Source organism: Octopus sinensis, linkage group LG18 (assembly GCF_006345805.1).
Source record: "Octopus sinensis linkage group LG18, ASM634580v1, whole genome shotgun sequence".
Taxonomy (NCBI): Eukaryota; Metazoa; Mollusca; class Cephalopoda; order Octopoda; family Octopodidae; genus Octopus; species Octopus sinensis.
Window position 1 is genome coordinate 452,305 of NC_043014.1, and position 15,527 is coordinate 467,831.

General features: G+C 38.8%; 1 protein-coding gene across 2 annotated transcripts; it reads left to right on the forward strand.

Annotated features, from left to right (window-relative positions):
• The first annotated feature begins 3,780 nt into the window (after positions 1 to 3,780).
• On the forward strand, positions 3,781 to 15,387 carry LOC115221540 (neuroguidin). 2 transcript variants are annotated; one of them, XM_029791742.2, is made up of 13 exons: positions 3,781 to 3,939; positions 5,459 to 5,593; positions 7,280 to 7,417; positions 8,195 to 8,276; positions 9,406 to 9,458; positions 9,627 to 9,723; positions 10,402 to 10,523; positions 10,855 to 10,910; positions 11,733 to 11,781; positions 12,528 to 12,623; positions 13,573 to 13,605; positions 14,134 to 14,152; positions 15,347 to 15,387. In XM_029791742.2, exons 1-13 carry the CDS (start codon positions 3,919 to 3,921, stop codon positions 15,370 to 15,372), a joined length of 927 nt encoding a protein of 308 aa, XP_029647602.1. In that variant the 5' UTR covers positions 3,781 to 3,918; the 3' UTR covers positions 15,373 to 15,387. The 2 variants fall into 2 exon arrangements, with proteins under 2 accessions (XP_029647602.1, XP_036366509.1); XM_036510616.1 differs by lacking the exon at positions 3,781 to 3,939 and adding an exon at positions 4,275 to 4,438.
• Positions 15,388 to 15,527: the final 140 nt, after the last annotated feature.

Consider the following 15,527-nt stretch of genomic DNA (forward strand, 5'->3'; position numbering starts at 1 on the left):
AGGAAATGTTCAAGGAAACCAGCTGGACCTAGTCTGAAACAATGTCAGATTTTGTTGTGATCTGGTCAGCCTGATGCACTTTTGACCAGGTGTCAACTTTCTCACAGGATAAGCTAATAGCAAAATCCCACCCAGGTTATATTTGGCTCTCAAACTCTAAAATCAATAAAACACGAACCAGTAATTTTCTGGGCCTATTCACAACTCTCCCTACCCACCACATTGGACATAAGAGCAAGCTCTTGTCTATGCCTCATCTCTCACTTTTACATTCTTCTACTCTGCCTTATGAGAACATATTTGATTTTTGACAAAAGTGATGAGCCCATGGCTTTCGCAGGTGTAGGTATGCTACCTGTCACACCACCACCACCAATACTGCTACTACAAGATAGAAAAAAGTCTTGATTTGATATAACAAAATGTGCAAATATGTATATATGTGTATGAGTGATGATTTATCTGAGGATGTAGTCAATATGCTTCATTAGATTATATAGTAAATGTTCACTTGGTGTTTTATATCCTGTTGTCGACAACACACAAGGAAGAAACTAAAAAACTGTTGATATTGATGTACGAGTCAGAAGCTATTTTTATAAACAAACGAATAAATTTTGAATTTTCTGGTGACATCAGCACCAGAGAGGTTGAATGGTTGCTGGTGAAAGAGGACCCTAGGGACTTCATAACCCTACATTTTGCTCATTTAGGCAACAACTTTACAGAGTGAACAATAGGGCCTTGTACAGAAAATGCAAATTTGGAAAGGGAACAATGCTGGTGGAAAAGCTAGAAATGCTTGTTTGAGAGGTGGGGACAGGGGTATAAATGATTCTCAATAAATAAGGGGAATTGGAGAGAAAACACAATGACATCAGAAGGACTAGAATAGGTGTGGTAACAAGGGTATGAGGGTAAGAAGCAGGAATATGTAGGGGTGGTGTGTGGAGGGCAAGGGTGTTTGGTAATGGCAGAAGGGGTCAAAGGGAAGAGAAGTGGGTAAAAAGAGGAAGAAGTGGGGCATGATAGAAAGGGAAAACCTATTTGAGTGGAATAAGAGGGGTGTGAGAAGAAAGGGGGATGACCGACAATAGTAAAAGGTTAGGGATGGCTACACCAGGGGAGAGAAGGCATGCTGGCTGGCAGCAGAGAGTGGAGGATGGTAGTGAGCGAGTGTAGCTTCTTATATCTACATATAGGTCTATATATGGATGGTGGAGTGATGAGAGATGAATGGTTATGAGTGTTGAGATGGACAAAAAAGGCAAGAAGGGAGCAATGTGTAGATTGGAGGTGGAGATCAAGGACGTAAGGGAAGAGACAGCAAATGTTGGCATGGTAGGGTACAAATATTATTACTACCCCTAAACACCACCCTTGAGTGATAGAACTAGTTGCCAGTGGGTAGGGGCAGGTCTTCTACAGTGTACCATCAACCATTGTGGTCCTTTGTCATCTCGTCTGTCAGGTACAGCATCCTTAGCCTTCAGCATTTTCCGACCAAGTTTTTCTTGGTTCCATTTCCTGCACTCAAGGCCAGCATCATGCTATTATTCAACACAAAGGTCGTACAATCTAGACTCTGACAAGAAAAACAAAACCTTTGTTGCCAAAAGTGGAAGTATCTTTTATGGACGAATTCTTTCTCTGGTTTCTATACTTTCAGAGCAACCATCTCTCTTGCTAATTACATCTCCCAAATAACAAAACTAATCAACTTTTTCTAGTGAGCCATTCAAACATTTAAGAGAATCTATTTCCTATATTAGGATGCATATTACTGCAATGCATCAACCCGTATAAAGCCTACCTCCTTTGTTGGTCTACTTCTGATTCTTCTAGACTTCTTGCAGGTTCTGGCCACGACGTCTGCTGTTTATGCCTTCCCCTTCAGCCGCATCTTGAGCACACCATTTCTCCAATGATACCAAAACACTGTTTTCTTTCCTACATGCTAAGACTTTAGTATTTTCTAAGTTTACCTTAAGGCCTCTTGCTGTAAATGTAGTCAGGGGAATATTTTCTAGATTTCTCATTCCTTTCGTTAAAGCATTTTGGACCTCAGATTTAGAAGGAATTTTCTCTGAGGTTTTGAGCAACAACGTTTCAGTGGTGCCATTCTGAAAACGAAAAAATATTTTTCCTTTTGTCATAGGAAATTATAAAAGTCTTTGTCATATTTGGTAACAGGATTCCTAAGAGACTCCCAACACAAATTACGTTTGTGTTGAAATGGTAGAATTATGCCAATATAGTATGCTATGTCTTTGCTATGTTTGAACATGGATCCTCAACCACCTGGCTTCTCAACATCAACCAACTATTGACCTTTTTGCAGAGTCCTCCCCTTCCATTACAGTCCCTCCCCCATCGGCTTCATGCTCTCTAGGTGCCCCAATCACTGACCTTGCCTTTGAGTCCATCTTCCAGTCGAAGGTGGCTACTCTTGAGTAATTGGTGAAAAATATTAAAGCCATCAAATCCCATCAAGGTTTTTCCATACTTAGGAATTACCTCTCGATCCCTAAACTTCTATATTTGCTCAGCATCGGCTCATCTTACCGATTCCCAGCAACCTAATCTTTGAGAGACTTGAATGCTCAACGTCAGACTCTCTCCAACATCCTGCAGTCAGGCTGCATTGGAGGTCTTGGTCTTCGTAAGTGCTCGTCCTTCTCTCTCCCCTACTTCCTTTCCTCCACCCACGCCTGCTCCACCTGGTGAGCAACATCCTCTCTTCTCCAACATGGACCAGTTCCAACAGGGAGTTGGATGAAGCTCTCCAACACTGAAGAGAATTGGGCTTGTCTGCTCCTGAGAAGGTGGACTGTCGGAGTCAGAGAGCTTGGGACAACATAATTTCGAAGGTCCACCTTCGACTCCCTCTTCATCCAGTCGGACCAGTTTTCAAGGTACTGCTTCCTGTCTGCTAGCGTCAAATACTCAAGTGACCAGATTGATGCCATCCCTGTGGCCAATTTTGGTGCCTTACTCAGCTTGGACGAACTTCGTGTCTCCATTGCTCTCAGAGTGGGAGCTGACGTATGCACGGATTCGATCTGTCGTTGTGGCAGGCTCCTCGACTCCACAGGCCTCCATCGCTTTTCTTGCAGCCTGCATGCTGGTTACTTCGCACATCTTTTCGTAATTTGCACTACTATAAAAGAAGAACACATTATACATTTGATTACTGAACAAAATGGAAGAAATTACCACAGTCGTATTTTTGTACTCTTGTTATGCTAGCGGTGCCATATAGAACCTGGGTTTATTTAAGAATGTCTGTTGCATTTTACATTTCTGGCTTCAAATCAATGTAACTGGTGTTTAAAATAACCCTTAAACAAAGTTTCAGCTAAATCAGGAATAAAAGGTTATTCTCGCGACAAATGAGTTAAGTAAACCTCTCTGTAGTCATAGACATTGCAACCGTGACCATACCGTCTTTCCCTGTGTATAGCGAATACAATCGCACAATATCTAAAATGTACCCCTTTAAAAAAAACAGTCGTGTCTAATTTCAACGACATTTGGCTGCTATTTCTAGCAGGTGAACACCTAGCTAGGCTGTGGTGAAAAAAAGTGTTTAGAAATAAAATACTTCTAAGATATTAATAACCGAGAGAAAAGAAATGAAGCCTTCTTGTTCTAACTCGATGCAAGTAGGGAACCTCCACGTAGTTATTTGACTTGCTAATAATAACAGCTAATCATAATATCTTACGGGTTAATTGCTCGACTTACTAGAAACAGTAGCCTATTCTTACCAAATAACAACATATCGTACTAAAAACGGAGACACTGAACACAGTGTGATGGGGTCTGGCTCGACTTAGGGCTAAAATACAGCAGGTGCGAAGTAAAGCTCGTAAGCGACCTCACTATATCCAGAGTTGCTCCCCTTTATCATCCAACATGGTTTCCTCCACGATTTCCGTAAGTTTTTTCCTCTTTTAAATTATTTTTTCCTTGAAATTCCCAAAACTCAGTTTTATTTCTTGCCTGAATTATTCTCTATAAACCCCACTTTACTCCATTGTTGGCTGTGTTTTCTCTTCTTTGCTGTCATCTTACGTCTCAAACATCCAAATTCGTTGTTAAAAATCTTCACAATTACATTTTTAAACAATCAAATTGTTTCAATTTCTTCATTAAAATTGTTTCCTTTAATTGTTTCCTTTGAGACTTAATTTATTGAAATAATTTCATTCTCTTCAAAACAAATGAACATAAAAGCCGCAAGTTCGATTTAATTCAGCCGCAACTGTAATGGTTCGCTCAACAAACCCTCACACATGGACGGAAAAAGGGTCGGAGTCCCTGAAAGATGACCCCCGATCGATCATCTTTCTTTTTAAACTCAAATATAGACAAACCAGAATCTGGTCTACCGACAGATTGCTGACATCTTGTGGGCAATAAAGAAATAAGATTGGTGACACCTCGACTTTCTTTCCTTATAATTCTCTTTAAATTGATTGTTTTGTTTTGTAAAATTATATTTTGCAGAAATACGTTTTTAAGGATGTTGATTACAAATATATTACATTATTACAAAATGTCGAGGTGGGGAAAAAAGTTCCTTTTCCCACCAGTTCCAGTTTCGTTTCCATTATTTCTCACTTTGAAGATTTATATTTTTGAAATTTTAATTTTGCGCAATCTACACTCTCGAAAACTTGTTACTGCAGAATACCATTTACAAACATTAAATTTTAAAAAGAGTATGAAGAAGATGGTTCGAAACAACTAAGATAACAAGTGTGATCCCTAGAATGTTTGTGTTTTGTTACTGGAACATTTGTAAATAGGGATGCAGCACCTTCGATTCGACATTTTGTATAATGACCAGCTGTTGAGGATTGCAGTAGTTTCCATTTCAAACGAGGACCTCTTGCTCTGAAATAGAGGTTTGCCATGTTTCAAGATCTTCCTGGATTGTAGGGATCAAGCGGATATTTATAGGAGGATGTGTAAGCCAAAGCATGGCTGTTTGTTCAAGATGTTTGCTTCCTGACCACATGGGCACCTTGGACAAGTGTTTTCTATTCCAGCCTGGGCTGAGCAAAGCCTTCTGAGTAGATATGGTCGATGGAAACTGAAAGAAACCTGTCGTGTGTCTACTTCTTTCTCTTGGTAGACATCAGTTGTAAACAAGCTCCACCATTACAAGCAATGTCCTGTATTTCCGATCTTCCTTGGAAATATCTCCAGCCACAGAGAAATATTGCCATGTTCAGAAATTGTATCCGGTTGTAGAAAATCTGCCTCAATGAATTCTGTCTGACCCATGCAAGCCTTGAAAAGTGAACATCAAATGATGGTCATGATGATGATATTTACTTTGTAGTTGTTGTCATTGAGATGTGATGTTGATATGTGTATGAGAGATGTCTGGTTCGTTTCTAAGCTTGAAGGGAAAATGTCTTCAGTGTTTGTCTTTTTAATTATACAGATGGATGTGATACAGAAAGATTTACCTGATGCCTTAAAACTGTTGGAGAAACTCCCTAATTCAATCCACGAGACAAACAAATTCTTCAAATCTTTAATCAGAAAAGTTAACTCAGAAGATTTCAATATTTCTGATGTAAGTTCCAATTGTTTTCCTGTTTTGTTTTTTTTCTTTCTATTTTACTGTTTTGCATTTATTTTTTATTGTTACCATAAATGTATGTCTTGAGTTTGAAACTTTTGGAACATGAAGTAAGAATCGAAGTTATTTTGTCGGTCTTGTAGACTGTAATGAAATTTGAACTTGCAACCCCATGGTCAGTATTCCAGCAACGATGGGGCATAGATATGGCTGTGTGGTTAAGAGATTCACTTCACAGAAATATGGTTTTGGGATTCATCCATCAGCAGTACATGTCTTAAAAATGAAATTTGGTCAATGGAAACTGTAAGAATCCTTTGAAGAGATTGTTATTGAGTTTGTGGTCTGGCAGCCATAATCCTTCAACTGGTTTAACATCACCAAACCATCCTTTGGCTGTCTTTCACAAAGTCCACACTGCTGCCAAAATATTTGGATCAATATCTGGTCTTCAGTCTTTGAGGATTTGAAAAGACTCACAGGAGTGGCCCTTCTCATTAAGCAATAAAAAAAACAAAAGCAAAACTTCTGTCACTTCTCTTACTAATACTTAGTATTAATAGCATACCAACAGTTGTTAAGGTAGTAAATTACTGATGTGTTTTAATTGTACCAAAATATTAGTGATATACTGATAATATACTGGTGTTGAATCTTGCTTATGTTTTGGCTTATTTCAGCCACAAGGGAACTATAATGTGGGTCTTAAATCTTAGAAATATATTGTAATTTTCTCTCTCTCTCTCTTTATATATATATATATATATATATATATAATGTGTGTGTGTGTGTGATCATCATTGTTTAACATCCATTTTCCATGCTGGCATGGATTGGACTGTTTGAGGTTTGGAGAGCCAGCAGCTGGAGGCCCTTCCTAATGCCAACCACTCTGAGAGTGTAGTGAGTGGTGCTTTTTACGTGCCAATGGCACGGGAGCCAGTGATGGGGTACTGGCATTGGCCACGTTCAGATGGTGCTTTTTTCATGCCACCGGCATGGGAGCCAGTCAGGTGGACCCGGCATTGACCATGTTCGGATGGTGTTTTTTATGTGCCACCAGCACAGGAGCCAGTCAGGAAACATTGGCATTGACCACGTTCGATGATGCATTTTACGTGCCACAGGAATAGAAGCCAGTCAGGGGGCACTGGCCACAGCTACGATGTTGATTTACTTGACTCAACAGGTTTTCTCAAGCATATCATATTGCCCAACGCATCAAGGGTCCTCTTAAATGGGCCTGACAGGCAACACGGGCCTTCTGAATCACAGCATGTCTTCAAAGGTCTCGGTCTCCTATTACTGCCTCTGTGAGGCCCAATGTTCGACGGTTACGCTTCACCACCTCACCCCATATCTTCTTAGGTCTACCTCTTCCACAGGTTCCCTCTACTGTTAGAGTGTGACACATTTTTACACAGCTGTTCTCATCCATACGCAACACATAACCATACCAGTGTAGTCGTCTCTCTTGCACACCACATCTGATGCTTCTTAGGTCCATCTTTTCTCTCAGGATGCTTACACTCTGTCATCTATGCACACTGACATTACGCATCCAGTGGATCATACTAACTTCAGTTCTCTCAAGCCTACGCATGTCCTCAGCAGTCATGGCCCTGTGGCTAAGAGGGTTTTTAAATTTAATCTATTTTTTAATGAAATTTCTAATTGCAGGGAATTGGATTTCTAACAGTGAAGTGCAACATTTTATTGAATTACATCACAGATTTGTCTCTCGTTCTTTTGGAGAAGGCAGAAGGAAATACTTTGGAAAAGAATGAAGCAGTTCAAAGGCTTGTGGAAAACAGAATTGTGAGTGAGTTAATGCCATTTCTCTGAGGAAGGTTTGGTAACAAATGCTTCCTTTCACTACTTACCCTTACTCTCAAAATTCCTTGCTTCTGCCTAAATCTGAATCTTCTGCTGCTGCTGTTGTTGTTGGAGCAACAGCAGCAAGCTGGTAGAAAGCTGGTAGAACTCTAAGTTCACCAGACAAAATGCTTGGCAGTGTTTGTCCATCTTTACATTCTGAGTTCAAATTCTGATTGAGGTTGACTTTACCTTTCATCCTTTTGGAGTTGCTAAAATGAGTACCAGTCAAGTACTGGGGTCAATATAATCGACTTGCCCCTCTGGCCATGCTGCAGCAGCTCCTCTGGACACTCTATTCCCCATTCCCTTTGTATTCTTCTCAATATCTTTCAATATTGTCCCCAACACTAATTGGCATTGTTTCACAGCCAAGCTATCTCATTAACGAGGCAGTGAATCATTAGCACACCAAATAAGATGTGTAGTGGCATTTCTTGTGGGTATTTACATTCTGAGTTCAAATCCCACCAAAGTTGAATTTGCCTTTCATTATTTCAGGGTCAGTAAAATAATTACCAGTCCAGGGGGGAGTGGGGGGAGTCAGTATAATTAATTACTACCTTCTGTGAAAAATATTTTTAAAAAACAGGCCTTGTGTCTATTGTAGGAAGGATTATTATTATTATTGTGATTATTATTATTATTATTATTATTGTTGTTGTTGTTATTATTATTATCCTATTCCATGATTCCTGCTGTTCTTTTGTATAATGTTAGATATGGGAGAAGATTTTACCCATTGACAATAAACTCAAGTATCAAATCGACAAAGTCGTCCAGTCGGCTGTAACAGGCAAAGGTGAGTGGTTTTAATATGAATTATTGTGATTTATTATAAGTTATCATGAACGTGTAATTGTAATTCTTAACAGAAATTGGTTATGTCCGACTCCATCCCTCACAAATTTCATAAAGACATAATTACCTTTGATCTGCTTTGAGCCAATATTCTGCAGGTGAAACAGCATTGAAAACACTGAAAGTGATGTGTGTGGTGGCCACCACCACCATCAACAACAACAACATTTTAATCTTTTTGTTGCCATATTTCTATTAATATACACCTCCTTTGTATAGAATAATGAAGGATTTAGTAAGAAGACTTTGTCATCGCTAAGCAGATGTTTGGAATATAATTTGAAATTTTGGTGAAAGATTTAAATTTAGAACAATTTAAAAGAGGAAGATTTTATTGTAGACTGAGAGAGGAGAGTGTTGGGTGAGATGGAATGGAAACGGTCGATCAATTGGAGAAGATAAAGAACAATAAGAACAACAAATGGTGAATTGCAACTGTAATACAGCAGCACACTACTACTACTACTACTTCCCATCCTTTGTCCCCTTTACTCGAGATTTTGACCTCTCGTCTCCTCCGCTCTTCTTACATTTTGCTCATTGAGCGATTGACAGAACCTCTCTCATCAAACCCTACTGTTTTAGAAAAAGTGACATTTGTTAAAATGGTTCTGGGTTCCCTTCCCAGGAATAGGACGAGATAGTGATGGCTGGAATGTCTGCTGGGTCAAGGCTGACCTAGGGCTAAACAACATCTTTCTCATCACCTGATTCCCTTCACTTACATCACACAACACTTATTCACCCATCACACATTGCCATCCATTTACTTCACATTTCCAGACCAATGCACAGCTGTCTGTCTGTCTGTCTCTCTGTCTGTCTCTCTGTCTCTCTCTCTCTCTCTCTCTCTCTCTCTCTCTCTCTCTCTCTCTCTCTCTCACACACACACACGCATAAATATATGTCTGCATACTCTCACACTTACGTGGTGATGATAAAAGAGGCAGGGACTTGGAACAGAAATAAAATGCCACGAACGAAAATTTAGAAGATATTATTTTTAAGTAAAGAATTAATTAAGAAGAGTAAACGAGTGAAAATGACCAGCCTTGTAATATTGTTTTCAGATGTTACGGATGCTTTGAAATATCGAGCCAAACCTGAAAATCTGATCCCAAAGGTAAGACATCAACAACATCACAATTAAATCCGTTTCTTTGTATTTCCTATGTTGTTCCCACAATGACTATGCCCCACCTCTTCTTCTTGCCCTCTCTAATTATGTATGCATATCCTTCATATTGGCTATAGAATCTTAACTCTGTGTATATATTGTTCATATTGTTAGCTTGAAGATGAAGATGATGATGAGAATGATGCAGAAGAAGCAGGACATCATAACATAAAACCCTACGTTCCTCCTAAATTGGCTGCTGTCCAGTGTGGTTTGTGTTTCACTTTCTCTCTCTTTTATCTCATAGATATATATAAGTGTATGCATATATATATATATATATATATATATATATATATATATATATATGTGTATGCATGTATGTACTACACAATTACATGTGTATGCACACACACACATGCAGTTAAGGTATGTGTCTTAATGGTATTTCGGTATTTGGTTTGGTTGATGATTGTAAGGTCATAACTTTGATACCTAGTGACATGCTGTGTCCTTGAGCAAGACACTTTATTTCACTTTATTGCTCCAGCTGCCACTCAGCTGGCAACAATGAGTTGTACCTGTAATTCACAAGGGGCCAGCCTTGTCACATTCTGTGTCACGCCGACTCTCCCTGAGAGCAACTATGTTAAGGGTGTGCATTGTGTTTGTGGAGTACTCAGCCTGTTCTGTTGATTGGATCAGTTGGAACACTTGTTGTAACTGACAGTACCAGTAATACACACGTATGTGTAATGTTTTATTTACCATGTACAGGGAGATCATTTTGAATAACTTATTGGGCCTTATTAAAAGAATCAGGTCAAATCTAATTAACTTGTTAGAGCAAATTTAATTACCCATTTTGTCATGTTAAATTTATTTAATTAACTTGTCAGATGAAATTTAAATAAGTTGCTCAGTGAAATTTCATGAATTAATTTTCCAGGTCAAATGACGGCCGAAGAACGTCGGGAGAAGCTGATTGAGAGAGCAAAGAAACGAGCCCTTGGCAGTACACTGCTACAGGACTTGAAACGAGAATATGATGAGGGACCAGAGGAATATATGGTAAGCAGAGTTTTTGTGTGTGTGAAGAATTTGGTGTTTTGTAGCTCTGTCAAGGATTGATTTGTTACCATGTCTGACGTTGACAACACAAGGAAGGTAATATGTAAATTAGTCAATTAACAAGATATAGTATTGAAGGAAAGAGATGATTGTGTGTTCAGCTGCCCACACATCCATACTGTATCTCTTTCTCTGTCTAAAATATCTTCTGATTCAGAAATCTCCGTTTGGTACCAACACTGCCGTACAACTAACACTGAAACAGTTTGAACGATCAGGTTACGTAGCGTTTGACGTTGTTGTAAAGCAAATATTTTCTCTTCCATTCCAGGAAAGTAACAGTTTACACAGAATTAAAGAAAATAAAGAAGCAAAAGAAAGAATACGGTAAGTGGTTGATACTACAGCCTATACTCTGTTTAGGGGTCATAGACATTCTGTAGTCTAGTTCACAAAACTGGTTGTGTGGCTATTTTACTAGAGTCAAATAACTTGGAACAGTCCATTGCTCCAGCTGTATCTGTACCACGTTGAGGGCCATATTGCACCACCTGACAAGCTGAGGTCTTTCATGTGACCACTGGTTTCTCTTATTCAGTCTGTTTCTCCATGTCTGTCGAGTGTAGGGTTAGACAAGATAAACTTAGCCAAAGTGTGACCCCTTTTACACTCAATAAGGGTTCGTCTCTCAACACGATTCTGGTGACAGCAGCAATAGTCCTCTTCTGCTTCTACTTCCTCTTTGTCCTTGACCATCATCTTCATCAAATAGGTTGGCAACAGGAAAGGAATCTGGTTGTAGAAAATCTGTCTTAACAAATTCTTCTTTGAGCCATGCAAGCATAGGAAAGCAGACATTAAAACAAACAACAATGGTGTGTGTGCGATCATTATCGTTTACTGTCCATGTCAGCCACTTTACAGGTGGTTCTGGGTGCTTTTAACGTGGGACTGATCAGGTGTATGTATATATAAAGCTGTATTTAAATAAAAAGGTAAATGAAAATTTATGAAATGCTACTTCATCATTCTCCTTATTATTATTATTATTTATATATGCACACAGCTGATCAGTGCCACTTTGAAATTGCTTGTTTTGGAATTTTAGAGGGACAATGTCTGGAGAAATATTAAAAATTCCAATATCACATGTTGAATTCCAAAGACTAAACTCTAAAGTAATTGACATTTGGTTTTGTTCCATTGCAGTTATGAAGAAGAAAACTTTGTCAGACTTCCAGTCAGCAAGAAAGAGAAGGTAAAGGTTTTGAAATATAAAAATATTGAAAGTTTCAGTCATTTTCAAGAAGAGTTAAAATGGTAATATTTGAGATAAAGATGATGAGGATTAAAAATTTATTAAAATAGCTTAAAACGAATAAAATGGCATCCAAGATAAATTCTTGATTTATTTGAGGTTACCTTTGCTTTGGGATAAACAGATGCCTAGTGGTAGTTGCAAATGTAGAATTCTCTGAAATTGAAAAACCATTACAGAAAAGCGAATCTGATTGAATGAAGACAAACGGACAGCTGTTTCCAGGTGTAATCTGCCTCAGTTGCTATTGTCAGCATAGTAGTTGCTCCAGCTTGACTGAGGCTTAATCACACAAAAAGAGGAAATATTTATGACTAATTAAAGCAAATTGTACTCAGAGAATCAACTTAGAATGGCCAGTGGCATGTATGAATACATTGAAGACAGGTATGTTAAATATGATACAAGATGGATTCTTGTCTTCACGAACACATCTTCTCCCTGCCTTTTGACTACAAACTCCAGGTAAGGAGAAGAGCAACGTATTCAAAGCTGTCCCCTTTCTCCAGCTGATCAGATTGTGTTTTTAAACATGTCATTTTTAGGGGTGTGGGTTAGGACAAGCACTCTTAGACACCCAGGATAGTGGTGTTGGCCAACCCCATGGAAATACCAAAGGACCAGGTGAGATTTGCTTCTGTTTGTCCCAAACCAGTCCGTTGATTGTTGTCTCCCTTTATTTGCAGATGGCGTCTCGAAGACTTACCACATCAGCTTCTCTCGGTCAACTTGCCAACTTTGAAAATATTAACGTTCTTTATGATGAAAATGATTTTCACCTGGTAAGATAACCTTTTTCTCTAATTACTTCAAATAAATTCTTCATTAAAACTTCCAAATAATAGCAAAATGTGTGTGTCATTGTGAGCTGGTCATTGTCTGAAGAACAGCGTGCTGACTGGATTTATGCAGAGCTGGAAGGGACAATACATATGTAGAAGGACCCTATACCAATAACCCCAAAGCCTCAACTGATAAGAACCCCCCACAGCAACGCAGTGATGACAGAAATATTGTCATTGATAAGAAAGAGGACAAGGCCATGTGCCTCTTGTTTCTTTTGTTGTTGAGGGCCTGACAAGGAGCAAATTGTTTCAGGGACTCACCATCAGCATCACGGAATCAGCTACACCTGAATTACAATAGCTTCCTGGCTTTCCCTGTTCCACGGCTCCCATCTGCTCTACACACACACACACACTTGTAGAACAGGATTTGTACAGTTTCCATCTCCAATTCACTCAGGTCAGCTCAAAATTACAAGAAAAGTGACCCAAGCTGCTATGCAGTGTAATTGAACCCCTAACCCCTTAGCTGAGAAGCTAATATCTCAGTCTCACACCACTGTTTGTGCGTGTGTGCACATAGACACGCACAATATTGCAAGAAAGCAGTGCAGCCACAAGGATGTGGAGGAGGGTTGTGAAGGGATTCAGTGCCCCAAACACACATGTTGTTGGTAAAGAACAAGAGTTGACTGAGTTGACAGAGTGTTTTGTTGTATAGTCAGTTCAGCACCCTTACATGGTTTAGTTTAACTTGTTGGGTATATAGACATAGGTGTTATTCTGGGTATGTGGGGTAGACAGACACAGTTGAGGTTGATGTTCTGTATAGTCTGGCATATGAGCCAAGTAGACCACTCATCAGTGGACACAGGCATCGGGTGGTGCCTATCCAAGTAATGGGGTCATCTCCATGTTTAACTATATTTTTGTCTTCTTTCTTTAGGATGAACCAAGCAAGAAAAAGAAAAAAATGAAGGTAAGTTTGAAAAATAATTTTGAAGTTTGGAATTTGCCCTAGTCTTAAATTTTGTCTTATCGATGATTAGTCGTCTCTTAGTTATTAATCTTATCTTAGCTATGATTTAATTTAATCTTAGTTATGACTTAATCCTATAACAATGACAATAATGATAATGGTTCAGATTTTAGCCCAAAGCCAGCAATTTCAAGGAAGCAGGTAAATCGATTACCCTGGCCCCTCTGCTCAGCTAGTTCTTATTTGGCAGAATCTGAGCTCAGAACCTAAAGACGTGCAAAGCATGTGACTTGGTGTGCAAACAATTCTGCCACCTCACTGCCTTGTAATAATGATAATAGTTTTGTTCCTTTTATTCTGTCCTGTTATTGAAATTATTTTCAGTCCTAGAGTTACAGTGAATGTAAAACTTACTTGATTTGATGCCACTTTGTGTGTGTGCGAGAAAGAGAATGCATCTGTGTGTCTTTGTATGTGTTAATGTGTATATTCTACCTGTTACTAAGTATGTCTTATTTACTCTTGCAGGGTAAAGGGAAGAAAAAAGGTGAGCAGTTAACGGATTTTTATGAGTGTATGTCTGTATATGTCTGTAGATATGTTTGTGTGTAATATATATTTATGCAACACATAGTTTGAAATGCATGCATGTATGTATATATGTATGTTTATGTATGTACATGAGTGGCATCTCTCTCTCTCTCTCTCTATATATATATATATACATATATATATATATATACATATAGAGAGAGAGAGAGAGAGAGAGAGAGGTGCAAGTATAGCCCATATGTTTACAAAGTTGGTTTCACAAGCACCATGTCGCAAGTTCAAACCCACCACACAACACCTTGTCTTCTTCAGCTTAACAAAATGTCTTAGCAAAAGTTTGGTTCACACAAACTCTGCACAAACCCATTCTCCGTCATCGTCATAGGTTTAACATCTACTTTCCATTGCCAGCATGGGCCACACTAAACTTATTGAGGCAGTTCTATGATCAGTTGTTCTTCCCATCGCTAGTTTCTGGTTAATATAATATTTTCCAAGATTACAGAAGAACGACCGCTTGTCATTGTGGTTAGCCATTTCTATGGCAGATTGGGAACAAAGACACTGTTGTGTGTAGAGCGATGTTTTTAGACAGCATCATCCAAATATTTCTTTCTACAACTGACATGGGTCCTGGAATTTTAGAGATGGTGAGGTATTAGTTGATTACATGGGATTGAGGAGGGTCCTGCAGAGGACCAACAATCTAGGAGAGAAAGATTGGGGTTAGTAATTGGTGTGGGACATGGAATCAATGGACACAACACGGATGATGGGAGGAGTACTTGAGCAATGGCATGAGTCCAGCCATGAGAAGCAGAAGCCATTACAGTAGTGATGTAAATGGTGTGGGTGTGTTCCCTCTGTTGGTGCTTGACTTGTCCTCACTTGCAGTATTTGTCTTTATTTATTCTGACATAACAAGAAAACCAAACTGTTTCACCATATCTGACCCCTTCCACTTTTAAAAAGGTGGGGAAAACCAGAATGAGGTAAGGACAGACATGGTGGCATACAAGAGAATCCAAAGACTTAGTCTTCAGTAATATGACAACATTAATGATGCATAATGAGTGGTGGTGGTGGTGGTGGTGGTGGTGGTGGCGGTGGCTGTTTATGTTATTTGTTGACAGAAGAAATTGTATTTGTTGGATCTGAATTTTGTTAATTTTAATTTTCTTATTTTCAGGTTTCAAAAAGAAACGGAAACTTTAGACAGCATTTCTGATTAATAAAAATTATTTTGTGAATTCTTGTTATTCTAATTATTATAATTATGTTGTGTAACCCCAGGTAAATGTTGATCAATCAAAGATATTCCAACCATGACCCTCCTGACTTTTGCAGAGATCTGAGAACAACCGACAACT